This window comes from Hippopotamus amphibius, chromosome 4 (genome assembly GCF_030028045.1).
Source record: "Hippopotamus amphibius kiboko isolate mHipAmp2 chromosome 4, mHipAmp2.hap2, whole genome shotgun sequence".
Lineage (NCBI taxonomy): Eukaryota > Metazoa > Chordata > Mammalia > Artiodactyla > Hippopotamidae > Hippopotamus > Hippopotamus amphibius.
The window spans coordinates 20,649,034-20,669,253 of NC_080189.1; the positions used below are offsets into that span (position 1 = coordinate 20,649,034).

Consider the following 20,220-nt stretch of genomic DNA (forward strand, 5'->3'; position numbering starts at 1 on the left):
ATGAAACAAGGTGGGAGTGGGTGATGGGGTAGAAGTGAGGGAGGGTTTGGTAAGAAAATTCCAAGGGGAAATCTCAAATTACTTAGCAAATTATTTTATGTAATCATCATGTATGTTGGACATTAGTATTTACAGAGAATAAGTTGGCATTCTAATTATTAGTGTCATTAAAATAATTCCTAGGGACCTCTACCGATGACACTTTTTAAGAGTTTAAAATAACATAAATGCATTTCTTTTAAAGTATCATGTGTTTAGATTCTACTTATTCTTGCTGCCTTCCTACTGTTTATTCTAGATAGTTTCATATTATATGCTGTAGTGAAAGCTAATTTATTTTTGGTGTTTATAGAGAAATTATTCCTTATTAAACCCTTCACATCCTTAATTTCAAAATGGAATCTCTGTGAATTATTATAAGTTAATTTAGAGTGAATAACTTTAAATCCTTTTCTCATTTTCTTTGACTATAAAAATGATATGGCTTTATTGAACTGTTTGTTCAGTGTTAATTCTGATGTTGTCACCTATGAAACATACGGTTTTAATTGGCCAAGAGCTATCTGATGTAGATAGTTTTGATGGGAGTGTGTCCGCTTGAAAGAAATCTGTGCTTGGGAAATTGTTCTCTCAAAGGCATTAATCTGAAAATGTCTGCGAATGCTCAATACATTTGAATAGTTTGGGTAGATGGGTATCACTGTGTATCTGTGTGCATTCTTGTGATATAACAGTGAGCTGGGGTCTTTAGGCTCTAATTTGTACCCACTTTCCATTTCCATTGGATTCTTAGTGAAGTCCTTGTCCTTGTATTTTGAGGCGTCAGGAGAGGAAAAAAAATAGACACTATGATGATTAGCATAAAGTGGTTTTGGATACTCTAAGGAGAAAAGCAAGATGATCTGTATGAGTGGGACTGGGCAAATGTGATTTGGTGAGTATCAAGAGAGAGGAAGCTGGTAATATGTGGGCAGCTTGAGGCAGAGATCACATGGGAGGAAGGCACTTTGCTGTCATCTCCAAATTTGTGTTTGAAAAGTCCATATTACTGTAAGTGCATTATTTGGGACTATCAGCGGTCATACAAACTGTAAAGTAGCTAGGTTTCCCATGTTTATCTTTTATCAGGATGACAGGGAGGCATTTTAGAAATTTTGGGGGAGCCACTGGGGTTTAGTGGGGTGGGCAGGGATCTAGACAGCTTGCAGTGCCTCCGGTAGTTCCGCCCCTTGAAGAATCATCCTGTGCCCTTGATTTCAGAATGTCCCATCAGAAGTTCATGCAGCTGAAAACCTGCTTACCCAGCCCAGAACTTGTGTCTTATGTATAAACAGAAAGTATGTTTTGTATGGTTTTGAGATACCCTGAATTTTCTGGGAATGCAACTGCTATGTTGCAGTAATTGTAGCTATTGCACTTGTGGTGATTTAACATATAAACTATTTTATTGTCTCTATTATAGACTTGAGCATTTACCTAGTAAAATGCCATTATTCATTATAAATTTTTCTCCTTTTTTTTAATATTACACTTGATGAAAAATCTTGTGTCTGTATTATCATCTATTTATTTTCAGCATAATAAAGGGAGTATTACACACTGTGTACTATAGAAGGACAGCATAGGGTCTGATAAAGGTGAAAACTACTGGTCTGAACAAGTACCTTTTATGTCCTCCCAGGTGTTCTGAAGGGTTTACATCCTGAAGCCTTACATAGCACATGGTGTAAGTTATACAAATGAACTGCTTCTGAGAAACAAAGTGGTCTACCACCTTCCTCTGTTTAACACTGGTAGGAAGGAAATTTGTGGATCATTAGGAATATAATCATAATAAATGTTTTTACTATTATCTTCTGTTCAGTTTAACTTGACTGTGGATAATTTATTTTACTTTTAGAAAAAAGGTTAAGTACATTCTTGGGTTTAAATTAAAGATAGGACATGACCTTTGTTCTTCAAATTCTTGTGCACAGTCTTGTGTCTTAAAGATTGGTGAAGTCATTTATGATCAATGAATTCACAGAGGTTCCATAATGCTTCACAGAGAATTATTTTTGTTTTATGAGAGGTTACAACCACTTACGACTACGTTTAAATAGTGTTTTCTGAACAATAGGTGGATATTCGTTAGATGAAGGAAAAAACAGGGCTATAGATAAAAGAGAGGCTGACCTAATTATCACAGTGTGAATTTAATAAAAAATACAAAGCTCAGGGTATTGCCCAATAGTTTAATGAAAAATATTATACCAATATCTATTATGCTGTCTCACAGTTTTAATATATTTGAACTACCATAAATAAAATATGAATCAAGCATGAGTAAAAAATCTGAATTGCTCTATTTAAAACTTCCCAGGAGAGGCCATTGTTCTGCAGTGGTTAGCTCGTGGGTTAAATAGGTCCTTTTTGGCATCTCACGCTTAGTGGGCTATAAATGAAGCTGCTGAAGCCCAGAGGTCTGACTATATGTGATCCTCCCACTATTTCTGCTGCCTGATAAGGACCAGTATCTAGAAATAGGACTCTAGGTTTGTTTTTTGTTTTCTTTCTTTCTTTTTTTCCTTAGAAGAAGGGCCGTAATTGGGTCAAAACTTTTATTTTCATTCAAAAAAAAGTCTTGAGATTGGAGTTAGTTGATATTTCCCAGGATTGTAGGTGGATTAGAAGATAGATTTTATTTTCAGACTTTTGAGTCTTTTGCTTTCCTTGGACTTTGATTACATGCAAAGATACACTTAAAGTCTCCTTTAGAAAATAGTGTTGGTCAGAGTTTGAAGTACTAAATCTTTTCATTGAATTTAAGAATTTTATTAGCAATTAATGGATTTTTGGATAAAATACAGTTTTTATTGCTAAAAAAGCACACACTAGTTCATAACAGTAGGAAGAAGGAAGAATATTTATGACTCTAAGTTTTGGAGTGGTTTTGACTTTCTGTTTACCAAAGCAAATTATTTAGGTAAGGACATTAGTCTTGGTTAAAGCTTTTTAGCACATGAAAGTAGGCTTGTCCACTGTTTTACTGTTATAAAATACATGTTTAAAAAAATGTGCTATGAACCTTGCTTGCATCAGCCTGGTAATTAGGAAGGTGGACTAGAATATGATATAGCAGTGTGAATTGGTCTGTGTTATTGTGCAACCAGATCTTTGTGAATAATGTATACATTATATTTTCTAAATTACTTCTGAGCAACAACCACTAGCATTCATCAGTCTTTTACAATTTAGTTGCAGATTATTGATTATGACTGCCCTTCAAACATGCACAGATCTCCACCAATTGCAAAAATCATCTTTTATTTATAATTTTTCCAGCTCGTTCCTTTTTGTTTCATTTCTGAACTTGGTGAAGAGAGGCCTGTGATTGCTGCCTTCCATTGTTCTCCTCCCACCGATTCCTGTTGCCCAAACCATCTGATTTCCACGCACTCCATGGGATGGTAGGTCATGGTAAGCCATGCTGCCAGACCTTCCTCCCGTGCCCGGGTAGACGTGAATTCCCTGAACCGGGACTGGGCCTTGGAGTCCTACACATGGCACCCCAGGCCGCTGCTGCCAGTTGATCTGGAACTGGCACGTGAGATGAAATCTGTCTCTCATTTCTGCACGTGGTACCTTGGTTCATTTCTTCCTTTCCATTCCATTTCTTCTTTGTCTCTAATGATGTGCTTCTTTCATCCCTCTCCTTCATCTGATGAATTTTTAAGACCTGTTCCTTAGCCTTCTACTCTTTTCTCTTTATACATTTTTTTTTTCCAGGAGAATTCACTGAGCTCAGATCTGTAAGAGTCATTCCCAAATCAGCATTTCCAGCCAAGTCTCAAATCAAATCTGAATTTCAGGTTCAAATATCTAATTGCCTACCATTCCACACGGTGATTCTACCATTACTTTCAACTGAATATGTCTGGAACTGAACTCATCTTTCTTTCCCAAACAGCCTCTCCTTCTTTCCTTAATTGACCATCATGGGTATTAGTTTTCTGGCAACTGGGTACACCTTTGACTTCTTTCTCTTTCATCTCTCAGTCACAGATGACCAGTTTTTCCCGTGAAAGCCCTTTTGTCTTAGACTCCATGTTTATGGCCAGTATCCTAGTTCAGGTCCTCATAACCTTATGCCCATGTCTCTCAGACGTGAGCAAGCATCCGGAATCTGGTGGGCTTGGTAGCACACAGATTGCTGGCCCCACCCAACCCCAGGGTTTCTGATGTCTGGTTCCGGGTGGGTCTGGAATAGTTGCATCTCTAACAAGCTCCATGTGGTGCCTCTGAGGTTGGGGGGAAGAATGAGGCTGCACACCACTCAGTGCTTTACGCTTCCCACCCAGTTCATCTGCAGATCTTTGCCAGGTTAGACTTCCCGTAGTGCCCAATTTCATTGCATTGTTTTCATTTTTGAACAACTGTCCATGATGCCCTATTTCTTAACATTTCTTATCCAAACTCGTGCCTAGTTTCCAAGGCTCCTCACAGTTTACCCTTCAATTTTTTTTTCTTACATACAAGCTTTGTTTGGTTTCCTTTCCGTCTGCTTAATGTGTGTCCTTGCCTGTGTCCCTCCTCCTTCATGAAACACTCCTTCACTACATCCTGCCTTTGTAAGTGTCATTAATACTAAACCTTACTGCTGACTCAGACTTTCCTCTCCTTAATGGTAGGGACCGTATGTCTTCATCTCTTAGAAAGCCTAGCGTAGGATTAAGTCCATGTGGATTTACTACCTAGTGAATTGATTGATTTCCCTAGTTTGTGTATTCCTTGAGGTTGCTTGATTTGGGAGAAAATAATTAAACAAGCAAAATAACTTCATGTAAGTTGACCAGAGAATAGAAAACTGAGCTTAAGCATTAAAATAAACCTTATAGTGAGTACAGTAAGCCTGTAATGAATACCCATCCTTCTCTCCTTTATAAATAATATACTGTTGGTAGCGGTGGCTCACTTATCTGTGCAGGAGGGTCTGCGGGAGCAGAAACCTGGTGGTGGTGGTGGCAGTGGCGTGGAGAGTTGGAGAGGAGGCACTTGCCTTGAATTTCTTTTTTGAGTGGCAGTCCACATTTTTCACTTAGATTATATGTGATTTTGGAGAGTGTGTGGTATATTTTTTCTAAATCATCCTTAAGCTACCCAAAAAGTTGGTGACATATTTCACCTAATGACTGATGTTTGACTCCACAGATCAAACAGTTAACACCTTTTTATTGAACATCTGCTGTGTGCCTAGAAGAGCCTGCACAATATCGCTCCCTCTCCCACCCTGTCCTTCCTTCCCTCCTCTTTATTTTTGCTTTTTCTCTAAAGCCTAGAGGATGTTTTTGCTAGTTCACAGGGTGAGTATTTGATAGACAGTTTTTCTAAATGAGCCGAGTGTCACTTCAGAGGAACACTTGGCAGTATATGCTGTCAATGATAGACCCTCTTATTCTGTCACCTTCACGTCATCCAGCTTTTCGGGGAAGTGCAGGCTCAAGCATGAATTCAGTTCCATATAACACAGCTGTGTAAGGGGACGGCTGCTGGAGGTTATTTAGTTTGGCTTCTCATGTTACAGGGGAGACAGCCTCGGCCTAAAGCAATGATGTATTTTTATTAATTAATTAATTAATTTTTTGGGCTGTGTTTGGGTCTTCTTTGCTGTGCGCGGGCTTTCTTTTTGTTGCGGAGAGTGGGGGGCTACACTTTGTTGTGGTGCGCGGGCTCCTCATTGCCATGGCTTCTCTTGTTGCGGAGCACGGGCTTTAGGTGCGTGGGCTTCAGTAGTTGCAGCATGTGGGTTCAGTAGTTGTGGCTCATGGGCTCTAAAGCGCAGGCTCAATAGTTGTGGCTCACGGGCTTAGTTGCTCCGCGGCACGTGGGATCTTCCTGGAGCAGGGATTGAACCCGTGTCCCCTGCATTGGCAAACAGATTCTCAAGCACTGCGCCACCTAGGAGGCCCAGCAATGATGTATTTTTAAGCAAAATCACAAAAATGAATTGCGGCAAAGCCAGGGCTAGATGGGGCCTGCCTTTATTTCTGACTTGGTCCTCTTTGAATGTCATGAGGCTTTATGGAGAAGCCTTTGAATGCGGCCACACTGAGAACTATTGGAAAGAAACAGGTTTGAGTGGTTTTGGTACTTCATTTGGGGTTGGAGTTTTAATGCTGTTGAATTTATAGTTTTATCCCCAGTGAACAAAATACATCCATTTGTGAAACAAACAAAAAAATTAAGCTATGCATCAAAAAGCAATATCCAGAGGTAATTATTATTTTTTAAATTATAGATCTTATTTTCCTAGAGGCTTTGTGAGGTCTTGCAGTTATTATTCAGGATATTAAGACATGAAATACTGGGTGTATCTGATTCTCAATACTGGTTTTGTAAATTGTCTGCTTAAAAATGTGGAAAGTGTAGAATATAAATGATGAGCTTGTCTGTTGCTATACAGCGTCTACAGCCCGGTATTGATGTTCGTTTTCGCATAGAATGGAATGTGGAGCTAGTTTCCACGAGTGCTTGTTGTGAAGCAAACAATAAAATGGACATTATTTGCATATTATGCCATTCAAATTAGAAACTTACGAAGGTATATAAATCCTGATGGAGCAATAATACTACAAAATAAGCCATTAACTAGATGCAGTTAATGTTTAGGTCGCCAAACTCTTTGTAACATGGTGCCTTCTGATTTGATATTTATGGTCATGAAAGTGCAGTTAAGGATTTTCATTCCAGCATTGTCATTAGCTTCAATGTATAAGTGGCTTCAGTTACCCTGCCAGGTATCTAGACAAATGGCATTTTTTTTGAAGGCAGTCTTAGGATACATTATCCTTAAAGTGATAGTATTATTGTCAGCTGAATATCATCACACTTAACACTGTGTATGTGTGTTTATATCAGATTTGTCTGCTACCTAGATTGTGCCACAGATGGATAATGGCAAACTGTTACATGTTTCTTTCTAACCGCAGAGATTTATTCTAGTCATCTTTTGACTCTTCTAATCAAACCCTGTACCTTTATTAAGATAAGGGGCAGGACAAGATTTATCCTGCAACCCATGCTGTGAGTCATTTACTTCTGATATACTGTATGTTGTATTTCATTGATTGCATGGATGCTTCCATTATTATTTTTTAAACAATCAGTGCTCTTTTTCTATTAATGAATTTATTGAAATTATAAGATTAATGGATATTTCTGTGGAGCTGAAAATTTAATTTGGCTGTATCTTATGGCATAAGCTTTGGCTCAGCTATCTTAATCCTGGCAGAGTCAGTGTTTATCTAAAATCTGTTGCTTGTGTTATGCAATTACATACATTTATTTTCTTCTGAGAGTAAATCTTCATAGTTCTCTTTGGTGTTTTTAAACTAGCATATGAAAATAGTCGGCTTTATAAAAGTGGATATGGTATGTATCAGCAAATGGTAAAATCAGAAAGAGAAATGGAATAAAGGAAAAATCCCAAAGGACTTGACATTTTCCAAAGAGGCAAGCCATAATTTTTATTAAGTAACTTATGGAGATTGTTTCAGAAATACTGTAATTGGGGAGGGAATTATAGTGTAGAGATTATGGTAGGAAAATGAAGGAAAGGGAAAGTCATAGTGGAAAAAGTTACAAAGGAAATTTGTAACTTTTGAGGTCCAGGGAATCTGTAAGTCTCAAATTGTGGTTGCATTTTCAGTCTTCTGTTTTTTTCATAGATGATGATTCATAAAGTCATTTCATCTTTTGGAGTCATTTCTGTTCACCATTCAAGGAACTATCTTAAATATAGTGTCCCATCTCCTCTACCTCTTCCCTCTGTAACCCTCCTTGAACCAGTTTCTGAGAACAGGACGTTGTCATGTAACATAGAAGACAGGTGAGGTGTAATAAATTTATGCTACACTTTCTCTGAGAATTAAGACCGTGGTATTCACAGTTTCTAAGAATACTAACAATCACGTAGTATAAGGTTAGGAGTTTGTTATTTGACCCTGAAATTAGAGATTCTTAGAATTTCTTAAGAATTTAACTTAGAAATTTAGAATGTGGCTAAGAGGGACAAAAGATTGCTAGGCAGTCAGTAAAGAAGTATCTTTGGACTAAGCAAAACATTTGTTTAGAATGTCGTTTACTAAAAACAAAGAAAAATTTGAGCTACTTTTAATATAGATATTTCTTATTTTCCATAGTAGTTTCAAATAAAGGGTTTAGGGCAGACTTGCTATAACCAAGCAGTTGTGATGCTTGACTTTTTCGCACATGTTTTATGGTCAGTGTCGTATCATCTATAACTAATGGACAAAATGCCAGTCTTTGGGTTCATTGAGATACATTTGCCATTGAGAAAAAAATTAAAATGGCTTCTGAGAACATGTTACCAAGTACAGAGTACAGGTGTGAGAAGAAAGATCCTTTTGTCTTAATGCATTTTAAAAGGAAAATGTGTATGTTATGTGAAAATTATGGAACCCTACTTACTGAGCCTGAACTGGTTTCACAGATTTCCATGGCCATTCTGATTTATATGGCTTGAAAATTTCTCATTTTTACTTTTTCTCATTTCACAAACTTTGCCAGTCCCCAAAGATCTGCTTGGAAACTCACTGTGCTAATAGGCAAAGTTGGCCTTTCCTGTGCTTCTTTTAAAGTAGTCCATCCTGAAACACTGACCTTTTAGTTTAATAACAGTTTTATTTGAGAAAATGTTCAGATCTTGAAGCTGAAAAGAGTGTTTTCAGAAAGGCCATTTTAAATAGTGGTCTCCAAATGGTATATCTTTTTTCCTTATGCACTTTGGACCAGACCTATCAGAAGAAATATATTGTTGCTTTCTGTATTCTATTGATTTAAAAACAAATAACATGAAACTTAGATTTGCTCAAAACCCATTACCACAGTGGTTTATTTTCCTGCCTGGACTTTGAATTGCTATTTTAGATTTTAAACTCTTTATGCTTGGTCATGTTTTATCTTTTGTTATTTTAAATTCTCCATTGTAGCTAAGGTAATTGCTTTTTCAGCTATGACCTTGGATGTGAGACCCCAAAGTGTGTGTGTGTGTGTGTGTGTGTGTGTGTGTGTGTGTGTGTGTGTTTCTTTTCCAGAAATAGCTAGGGCATTAGAGAGACAGCTGTGCTTTAGCCCCGGGACTGACAGAAGTGATCTAAACTAGCTGGTCCCTTGGGCATGTCGTCTTCAATGGCTTTGGGAGCTTCCTGCCCAGTGCATCTCTGGTGCTTCCTCCTCCCATCTTTCTCCCTCCCTTTGTGGCCTCCCTAGGTGGTACCACCATTATCTCCATCTGTTAATATTTACCACCTCATCCCACAGCAGGTGGCTTGGCAGCATGAGAGGCAGGAGGGTATGGAGAAGCAAGACAGGCCATGAAGCTGCTCTTCCTTCTCTGCAGTCTCTCTTGCATGGCTACCTTCCCAGCCACCCAGTGGGTCGCCATTTGGTAATGGCGTCCTTACTATTTGCTTGCAGGTTTATCACATCATCATGAAAAGCTCACTGCTCATTTTGGCTTTTCCCCTGGTAGGAAGCCCCTATGTAAGAGGCATAAAATGCACTGTGAAGATACATTGTATGAGCTCACTTAGAAAACTGATCTCACTGCTTCATGCTTAGACCTGGTATACCAAGGTCTTACCGAAGCCTAGTTTTGAGTGAGTGAAATTCAGTTGAATTGTGATTGAGAATTTGATCAGATTTTGCCTGAGAAAAATGTTGCTGCTATAATTTGAAGCAATCCAGGGGGATTCATGTGATTTTATACATGGTCTGACTGTGTGTTGATCCTAACTGGTATGTTACACTTCAGAGTATAGTTTGATCAGGTAGTACTAATTGGATTAAATATTTGTCTCAGTTTTTGCGACTAGTAGAGCTACCAGCTGTGAACAACTTGAAAAAATGTGTCATGTTGTTTTGCTTGTTTATAAGAAGGAGATGAAAATGTGAAAATCATCACCTTGTGGATTGCATCGCCTAGAACTTCATAGCCAGCTGACATCTATGTACCCTACCTGGTCTTGTTTTTGGATGAGGAAATCAAAACTCACGTAGATTAGCTGATGTTATCTAAAGTCTAGCTAATAGAAAACAAGGACTATCCCATGTCCAGACTCCTTGCTGAGCTGTTACTGTCTGTGATTTCTCTGCTGGGGTTTGTATTGTTTTAAACTTTTAAAACTGAAAAAAAATCTTAAAATTTGCCTGAATCAAACAATTCCCTGTTCTAGTTTTTTTCTTTAAATTAATTTATTTTGTGTGACCTTTTCAAAGCAGAGACTTGTCTCTTTCTCATGCTGTAGACAACAGAGTAGGAGAGATGGCAAACAGCGGCACAGTGTGTGTGTGTGTGTGTGTGTGTGTGTGTGTGTGTGTGTGTGTGTGTGTGTGTGTAGTTCAAATGGAGCACAGCTGTTTAAGAGCAGCCCTTTGAGAAAACTGGTGCCTGGAGAGGCTAGTAACTTCCCCAAGGTACCCCAAATTGTTGATGGCCAAGCTGGGATCAGACCTCAGCTAGTGTTTACCTCTTACTCTGATTCCTTGTCCATTATTCTTTTTATTTATATTACATTCTTTTTTTACAGCTTTATTGAGATACATTTAACATTATACTTAGTCATTTAAACTCTGCAGTTCAGTGGTTTTTAGTATTTACAGAGTTGTGTGACCATCTTACAATCTGTTGATAGTTTTAGAACATTTTCAATACCCCCAAAAGAAATCGTGTACCCTTAGCTATCACTCTCCATTCCCCACTTCTCCTGCCCCAGGCAACCACTAATCTACTTCCTGCATCTAAGGATTTGCCCTTGCTAGACATTTCATGTCAGTGGACGTGTACAATATGTGACCTTTTGTGTCTGGCTTCTTTCACTTAGCATAGTATTTTCAAGATTCATCCATGTTGTGGCATGTATTAGTACTTCATAGCTATTTATGGCTGGATAATATCACACTGAGTGGATATACTACGTTTTGCTTATCCATTCATCGATTAGCATTTAGGTTGTCTTCACTTTGGGATATTATGAATAATGCTGCCATAAATATTCATGTACAAGTTTTTGTGTAGACATATGTTTTTAATTCTCTTGGATATATACAGTATGTAACAGTGGAATTGCTGGATAATACGGTAAGTGTGTTTAGCATTTTGAGAAATTGCCAAACTATTTTTATAGTGACTGCATCATTTTACATTCCCACCAGCAGTGTATGAAGGTTTCAGTTTCTCCACATTCTCACCAATACTTGTTATTGCCTTTTTTGATTACAGTGGGTTTGAGTTGGTAAGTCATTGTGGTTTTGGTTTGCATTTCCCTAAAGATGAATGCTGTTGAGTGATATTTCATGCAATTATTGGCCATTTGAATATCTTCCTTAGGGAAATGACTGTTTATGTCCTTTGCCCATTTTTAAATGTGTTTTCATTTTATTGTTCTGTTCAGTTGTTCTGTTTAAGAGTTCTTTGTATATTCTGGATACAAGACGCTTGTCAGCTGTATGATTTGCCAGCATTTTCTCCCATCCTGTGGGTTGTCTTTTCACCTTCTTGAGAATGTCCTTTGATGTTGTTTTCTGATATCCACAATTAAGAGAGAACATCCTTAGGACCTTTCATATATCTTCTTTGTTATTGCCCACTGTCAGCTAAATTTTAAAGTTTTTGCATATCTTGTTGTAATGCATTTCTTGCATATTCCCCAAGGCAAGGTGCTTATAATGTCAAGATTATCAAATAAAATGTCATTGAAGAGCAGAGACAGTACTGTCTAGTTTCCATCTAATAGGCTCGACCAGTTGAAATATTTGTTAGGTCCTGTGTGTATTCCTAGATCTTAAGTGTTTCTAGTGTTTTCTCGGTCATAATTTTGGGTAGTGGGTTTTGGGTAGTGAAGAGGAAAGAGTCCTATCTTATTTCTTACGGAAGGCTCTTAAAGAGTGTATAAAATTTGTCTATTTTATTTGCTATCATAGCTGTAAGAATCTTACAAAACATATTGTACAAAATCTTCTAATTGGAAAGACCAGATGTTTCAAATCAAGTCACCAGGTATTTAGAAAGCTCCAGCCGTGCTCTCAGCACTGTTCTGTGTCTCTCTCTCCAATTGTTGGCACTAGAATTTGAATGACATGTTTTCCAAAAAATATGGTTTTAACATTTTTAATGAGTCATAAATCCCCCTTTTCTGTAAATCATGGAAAAGTGAATGTAGCTACAAATGATTTTCTTTCTCTAATAAGTGATTTTTAAAAATGTTTAATTGTCAAAGTGGGAATGTTTTGGTGTCACTTTCCTCTCTGAAGTCCTTTCCTTACACCCTCTCCTCTCTGTCTATGCAGTTGTCTGACTTTAATGGTAGGACATCTTTTTAAAGAATTTGTAATTAATGGCTCAGTCCCCACTGGGCAGTAAGCAGTGCCTTGAGTTTATTATAACTTTCGGCAGGTGTGGCGATTTCTAGGTCACTAGGGAACTCTTGATTAAATTACTCCTGAAGCGCACTAATTGGTCTTTTCCACAGTGCTTAGGTGATTCCAAGGAGACACTGACCAACTGGCAGAACTTTGCCTATTAAGATCTAGTCTCAGCTTTGTCTTCCTGAGCATTCTCATGCTTTTGTTTAAAGAAATCACTTATTTTATCCTCTTCCCTTCTTTATTGATTTTAGTTTCTGATGAAGAATTGAAAAGAAGAGTGGCTGAGGAGCTGGCATTGGAGCAGGCCAAGAAAGAATCTGAAAATCAGAAACGGTGAGTTTCATGGTGTTTGAGACAGATTTTGGCAGACTTGTCATATTTATGAACTATTTCTGGAGAGGAATGATTTTAAGAAGACTCATCTTTTGTGTTCGGCTGAACTTCAGAATGTGCTGGACATACATGAACGTGGCCATTTTTGGTTTTGGATTGAGCTTGTTGGAGCCCTAGGTTATCCCCTTCCCAGACTGAATTGTAAATGACCATTTTATTTCTTGTGTTGTTCTTAGTTGCATGGATAATTGAGCCCTGTTTTCTCAACATGTGAGAAGTAGTTCTTGAGGATTCTCCTGGCATTTCTCAGGCTAGGTTCTTTTAGTGAATATATTTATGATTGAAAATTACATCGTCTACTGTGGTTATGTAGGTTAACAATATTGTAGCTAATAATGAATGTCATATGTTATAGATAGTGCGCATGTTAATAAGTAGCATTAATTAGTAATAGGTTCACTTAAAAAAATCAGAGACATTACAGATAAATGTAAGGCTGAAAAAACAAAATCCTCCATAATTTCATTCTACAGAGATAACCACTCTTGTACATTTCATCCCTCTAGATTTTTTCTGTATACATACGTCTGTATTATTGTTGTCATTATTACTACTTCAGCTAACAATAGCAGCTAAAAGAATGTTCATTGAGATGTTTTTGTAATAGAAAACTGGAAGCAATCCAAATGCCCATCTTGGAAGGCTGGATGAATGAATTACGGTACATGCCTACAACGGAATGTTAGATAGTCAAGCAGATTTTATGTACTGGTTCAAAAAGATGTTGAAAAGCCGTAAACTGAAAAAAAAAAGCAATATTCAAAACAACGTACTTTTTAAAGACTTTTTAAATTATATACTTATCATAAAAATATGCAGATACGTTTTAATCCAAGATAGTCAGGTGCTTCCCATCTGTGCTAATTTTTGAAATTTCCGTATAGCACAAAGCACTATTATTATATGATCATGCAAAGATCTTTCACATGAACAGTGACTACTACCAGTAGATGGTTTGTGAGATTGTGTGTGTGAGAGATGTGTGTGTGTGTTTTGTTGGACCGCTTCATCAGTTTGCTTGAGAGAGCTAAATGTAAAGTATCTTTGAATTGGATTCTAGTCTTCACTGGCTATAGGACCTTCAGCATATAATGTAACCTCTTTGAGCCTTAAATATTTCATCTCTAAAGTGAGGGTTTATGAAATGTTCTCTAATATTTCTTCTCTTTTGACGAAATGCTAAATAAGCTAGGTCCGATTTGCCAGAAACATCTGGAACAGGACATGAGTTTTATTGTAGATTAAGACCACCATTTTCTCAGGAAAGAGAGAAGGCTCATGGCTTAGGGTTTTAAAAATCAAGATGTAATTAGTACTGCTAAAAGGGTCTACGCATATTTCAGTAGTTTCCCATGCAGCACTTTATAATTATTTAATTGGGGTTAGGTTGATGGAGTGTATAATTAGATAGTGAAGTTTAAATATTCAGAAAAATTCAGACGATTTTCATTAAGAAGCAGAGAAAATCAATGTGTTATGGTAGAATTCCTTGTCTTTGAAATTTTATTATTTTTAATTGAATTTTATTTTAATAAGGATTTTTTGGTTAGACCTTCATATTTACTTTGCTTGTTATATTTCACATAGGACTTTTGGTCTTCCTTTCTTCCCCTGTTGGTACAGGCTTTTGTTACAATAATTCTCCCTGTGGTGGATTTTTTTCCTCTGTTACTTAGCTCCCATTTGCTCTCCCCGTTCTATGAAAGGTAAAGGGCAGATGAGATGGATAAAAGGTGCCAGTGAGAGCCAGTTTCATCTCTCTCGTGGACTGGGGTTGGCAGTCTAGCTGTAACCTGGGACAAATGGCTGTTGATAAAGAACTTATTTTCTGTCACTTTTAAGGAGAGCAGAGGGTGGTACAGCCGTTTTATTGTTTTCTCTTTTAAAAAAATGTTTTGTTTGAAGCCTTCTTCATGAAAACTTCCAGCTGTCAAATCTTGGCAAAAAGTGTGTGTTTATCTGTATGATAGTTCTTAAGAGAATCAATAGCTTTTTTTTTTTTTTCCCCCAGCCAGGGAAGAAACTTTAGAAAAAGCATTAAGAAGATTTTCCGTGCCATCTTTTAAAAGCACCTTTTGGAGAAACACAGCATTTATAGATTATTGTATCTGTTGCCTTAATTGAATAAAGCCTTGGAAACAGTTTTAGAAAATAGTTGTTTGTGCCCTTGGACTGTCACTTGCACATGCCCGGCTTACCACCGCAAATGCGCACATAACTACTTGAGTTCCTAAACACATGTAAGTGTAAGGAATCCAACGTGTGCAAGAAAGGACCTTGCAAATTATTTCCATTGTTATATTTTTCTTTATAGGATATTTATCATTTTTAACCTTTTTCCTATGGGCATTTTAAAGCACCTTCAAAAACAGAAGAGTACAGGGAATCCCCATGACACTGTTTCAACAATTCTTGTTTCGTCTGTACCCCATTCACTCTACCTATGTGATAAGTGGTAAGGAGAAGCACTAACATTTTTAATAGGTCGGTGAATTTCATGGTAGGGAAATACTCTGAAATATCTTCTGTTTCAGTTAGGTTTTTTTGGTTGAAAGACTGGAACTTGACTCTGGCTAACTTGGGAAGCAAGGAAATTTTTAGAAGCAGATTAGATAGCTCAAAAGAATCAAAAGGGAGACTAGAGCACCACTATGTAGGGAAGAACTGGGTGCTACTTAAAACTTCACACGGTGGGGAAGAAGTAATTCCCCAGGATGACGGTTCCATGATAAAGGGAAAAGGGTGGTGGGTGGCTGAATTTCATTGAATTGAAGATGCCATCGATTTTTAAGAAGCATTGTACTTGGTGTACCACTAAGAAAAAAATTGCTGCAGATAATAACACAATGGTTTATCTTTTAGAATTTTCTTATTGAAAGAGCTCATTAAGACTGACTTTGAATTTTTAAAAACCTATCACTTGTGTGTTTATATAAAGGAAAATGTAAGCAAAATACATAGGTTAAGGCATTGTTGTCAACTAGGGGAGATTTTGGTTTCCCGGGGACATAGGAAAATGTCTAGAGGCATTTTGGCTGTCACAACTAGTTAGATCTCATTGGCATATAGAGGGTAGAGGCCAGGGATACTGCTAAACATTCCGTAAGGCACAGAATACCCCTCCCCCCCAAAAAAAAACCCCACAAAAAACTAAAGAATTACCTGGCCCAAAATGTCAGTAGTGCTGATAGTGAGAAATCCAAGGTTAAGGGATTCTTAAAACCTGTTCATATTGGTTCTAACTCTTCTAAATCGCTCTGTGACTCAGGGTCTTGATGTCCATGTTTTTCCACAGAGTATCATATTCTGTGCCTTCAAAACCTTGAGGACACAGCATTCTTTAAAAGATTGTCCTGCTGTTGTTCCTGGGATTTTTCCAGGCAGCTGACACCAGTTTTGCAAATTTTGATGCTTATGTGCAAGCTATGACAACTATTCAGGACCAGGCTGGCAGACTGCAGGCGTGAGATGCTTTCAGGCATGTGGAAACGTGGACAGGTGGGGTTCTAGAACTGTATTTCATTAGTACAGTGTGTATACACTGTAAACCGTAATCTCTGCTAGGTTGGAAGTGATTTCTTGAGTGTCTGCCTCATCTCCTACCTAATGCAGATTAGGTGCTCCTACCCAGCATCTCTGACTGGTCATGCCACACACATTTAGAAGAAATCATGTAAACTGAAGATATTTTATTAAGCCATTTAAAATTTACTTGAACTCCTTTACGTTTCCATTTCCTTATTTTTTATTTAGTTTTTAAATTGAAGTATAGTTGATATACAATGTTATGTTAATTTATGCTGTACAGCAAAGTGATTCAGTTATACATATATACATTCTTTTTTATATTCTTTTCCATTATGGTTTATCACAGGATATTGAATATAGTTCCCTGTGCTGTACAGTAGGTCCTTGTCTTTTATGCAAGTTTCCACGTGTATAAAACTAATATGCATATGTGGCCTAATTAAAAGTTGCTTTCAAGAAGAAGATTTCTACTAGAGCCACAGTGATAACACAGTTAATTGTAAGCACTATGACTGTATATGTTATATTCTCATTTTTAAAAAACACTTACACGTGGAATCTCAATTCAGTTTATCTTAGATCTGATTCTGTTTTATGAGAATCTTGAATGATTTGATACTTCCAGAGTCACTGACATAAATTTAGTACACACGCTAAAATTGTTGGGTCTAATTTGGAAACATAGTTTTGCTTATCACAACATCTAATGGATGGAATAGTTGTTTGGTGTATTGGGAGTCAAGAGCAAATTAAATGCCCGTGTCAGCAGTCTGTTTTTGCTGTGATACTCTGTTGTGTGTTTTGGATTATAGCTGACCATAATGTGTTGCAACCATAGCAGGCCAATATAGCAAGGATGCAATATGCTACAGTTTGAGTATAGACTTTTAAAATGTGATCTACTTCTCACCTGTGCCCTACCTCCAAAAGCCAGTCTGACAGCAAGAAAAATATGACTACTTCTGACCTCTGACCTTTGGCATTTGAATTTCACCTCTGTACCTATAAAGGCAAGTGAAAGTTGCCTCCATTTTAATAACCTTTTTCAAGAAGCCAAGAAGAAAGGGAATAGCTACTTGATATTGTAACTAACCGTACATCAACCAAGATTACTTGCTTGCTGTTTTTAGATGGATGGTAGTTGAGATTTTACTGCATTTTTAATTACTTGGAAAATCACATTAGATTTGTGAGACTCAAAATAATTAATTTGGTTTAATGGTTTAATAAATTAGTTATAAATTTTATCAGCTGTGTGGTTAAGGTAGAGTATAGCACAGTCCATTTATTTTTCTGTTTATCTCATCAAAGGCTTAAAACTTGTTTGTACTTTTTAGTTTCTCATAGGAAAGGTGAACTTCATAGGGATGGTGCCTTCTGTTTAAATCCATTATATATAACAATACATTTTAATTTTATTATTAGATATTTTCTGCCTTTGGAGGAAAAAGATGAAAAAGGAAGGAGGAAAGAATCCAGTAGAGGAAAACAGTGTTTAGGGGTTAGCATCACATTGAAAATGCATAACGTAAGAAATCATCTGCCTAGTGTGGTATCTTTCACATGGTAAACTCTCACAAATATTTGTTCAGTTGAATGATTGAATCATTAGGACTGGAAAATCTTGACAGTCTCCTAGAAAGGGCAGTTTACTCTATATACATATACATTTTACATTATGTTAAAAACAAATATTATATTTCTTTTAAAAGACACATTAACCAGGGACTATAGATGCTAGATACTTGTCTTATAAATCTTTGTTTCAAATTAGTGTAGTGTTAAATGCTGTTTTGCAGTTGTCGACACACATTACACAGTTGTTATGAAAGTACATACTCTCAACCTGCAGGTAATCTCTAGGTATGTAGTAATTTAAAAAAAAAAAAACAGCAGCAACTTTCCGGGAATAAGTTCTGTTGATCACTAATATTTCTCATAAAAGTGTAGTTTTTAAGTGACCTTAAAAGATCAATTAGCAGTCAGTATTTTCTCATGGCACTTACAACTGTCACAGGCAATGAATCTCACTTCTAATTTACAAATATTTGCAAAGAAGGTGATTACAGAAGTTTGTATCCTGCTGTGATACAAGCAGATTTTCCGGTGTCTGGCTCCAGTAGGGGCCATGGACAGTTGGTTGGCATTATCTGCAAAATATTTCTTTATGTGCTCTGACATTTGAGATCCTTCTGTAGTATAAAAATCCCAATATATTAGATTAATTTTTTAATTAGCTTTGTTAAAGCTGTTTTTTTTTTTTTTAAAATGCATGTTGTGTTGCTGTGGTTTTATTCCTTTACTTTTCTGTTCCGTTTTGCTTAAAAGACCTAACTCATTCTGAATGTAATCGATCACATCCTAGCCACCCAGTACTTTTCATTGGGAGATGATTGGAAGTGCTTTGTATGTACTAGGTATTGGAATCTTTAGCCATCTGCTACTTTCGTCTTTTTTCTTCAAGTGACACTTTTCTATTTTTGATAAAGACAGCTGCTTTCTGTAACCAACAGTTATAGAAGGTTGAATTATCCAGTCTGTTTTATTCACATCTCTTTACTTCTTTTTCCAGATCCAGTTTTCTTTGCTATTGATGTTATGCTGTTGTAGGCTCCTACCCTGAGTTTTGTTTGAGAAGCTGTTTTTACGTGGTAGGAATATTAAACCTGGAAAACCAGAATCAATCAAGCATGCCATAGAAACCTGTGACTTTTTTTTATTGGTTATAATAGCAGCCGTGATGTTCAACCACTTCTTGCTCAGATGTTTCTTTTGACAGTAATTACAGTGTTTTCTCTCATGAAGCAAGTGTTTGAAGTAATTTGTGCCAGAGTTGGTTTCTGCATTAGGAAGTTTCTAGGAATTGGTGTCTGAGTGTCCTATAGTTGTAGTAGTTCTTGTTGAAGTTCTCCATTACCCAGAACAGTCTCGGGGGAGTGGGGTTGTAATGTACTCTGTAAATCATGTGTTATTCTTTACATAAACTATTAATGTTTCTTGTCAGCACTGTTACCATTTTTTAAAGGCGATCACTCAAGTAGACACCTGTCAAGTTTTCAGTCGGCAGCAGAAGCAGGACTTGAATTGGGCTGCCTGTCCCACAGCCCTGCACTCTGTTGCTGAGGTGATAGACTCATACTGTGTCTCATCACCCTGTAAACACTTTTTCAAAGGAAACCTGACAGAACTCCGGTGCAACGCCGATTCACGTGCCGTCTGGTTATAGTGTCGCTAGGACTAGGTGTTAGAGCTCTGTCAGCCTCCGCCCCCCGCCAGCCCTTTTCCCTTCCTAGAAACCTGGAAATCATGGGGCTTCGTTTGAGAAACTTCTGGTCAGGATAATGTTCTCTCAGATTGGGGCACTTCATGTGTGAGGAGTAAACTTTTCTTTTCCAAACAGCGTTTGTTGGATAGATTCAGTTCAGTTTCTGTTCTAGAAGATGAGTGGGCAGTGGCCTGATGTCCATTTATTGAGTCCAGAAGTCCGTACTTACGGACAGCGGTCCACGTAGGCCGGGCCTTACCCTGCTGAGTCCTCAGCCCTGGGCCTTCCGGGAGCCGTCTGCTGAACCCGCTGGTGATGAGCGCTGTGTTGGGAGGGGGGGAGCAACCCGGGAGAAATACGCAGGGCTCTCCTCTTTCTCTCCTGACCTCAGCAGCTTTGCCAGTAGAGCCTCGCACTGAAAGCAGTGCAGGCAGCATAATTGTAATTCATATGTAGATTTTATTTCAGCATTGTAGTATTTCTAAACATTGGCACAGTTTCATGTTTAAACACCCCCCCACCCGCTGCCCTTTTCCTGGTTGGAGAAAACCATTAAAAACGAGAGTTGCTCATCTTAAGTTTCTGGTAAATATTTTTTTGAGGGAACC

The 20,220-nt window shown here is 37.5% G+C and overlaps 1 protein-coding gene across 3 annotated transcripts in view; it reads left to right on the forward strand.

The window, feature by feature from the left end:
* CHCHD3 (coiled-coil-helix-coiled-coil-helix domain containing 3) overlaps positions 1–20,220 on the forward strand; it is a 286,088-nt gene that overhangs the window by 47,591 nt on the left and 218,277 nt on the right. For all 3 annotated transcript variants that reach the window (XM_057731058.1, XM_057731061.1, XM_057731060.1), the window contains exon 3: positions 12,678–12,759. In XM_057731058.1, the coding sequence (XP_057587041.1) occupies positions 12,678–12,759 (82 nt within the window). The remainder of the gene's footprint in view (positions 1–12,677; positions 12,760–20,220) is intronic.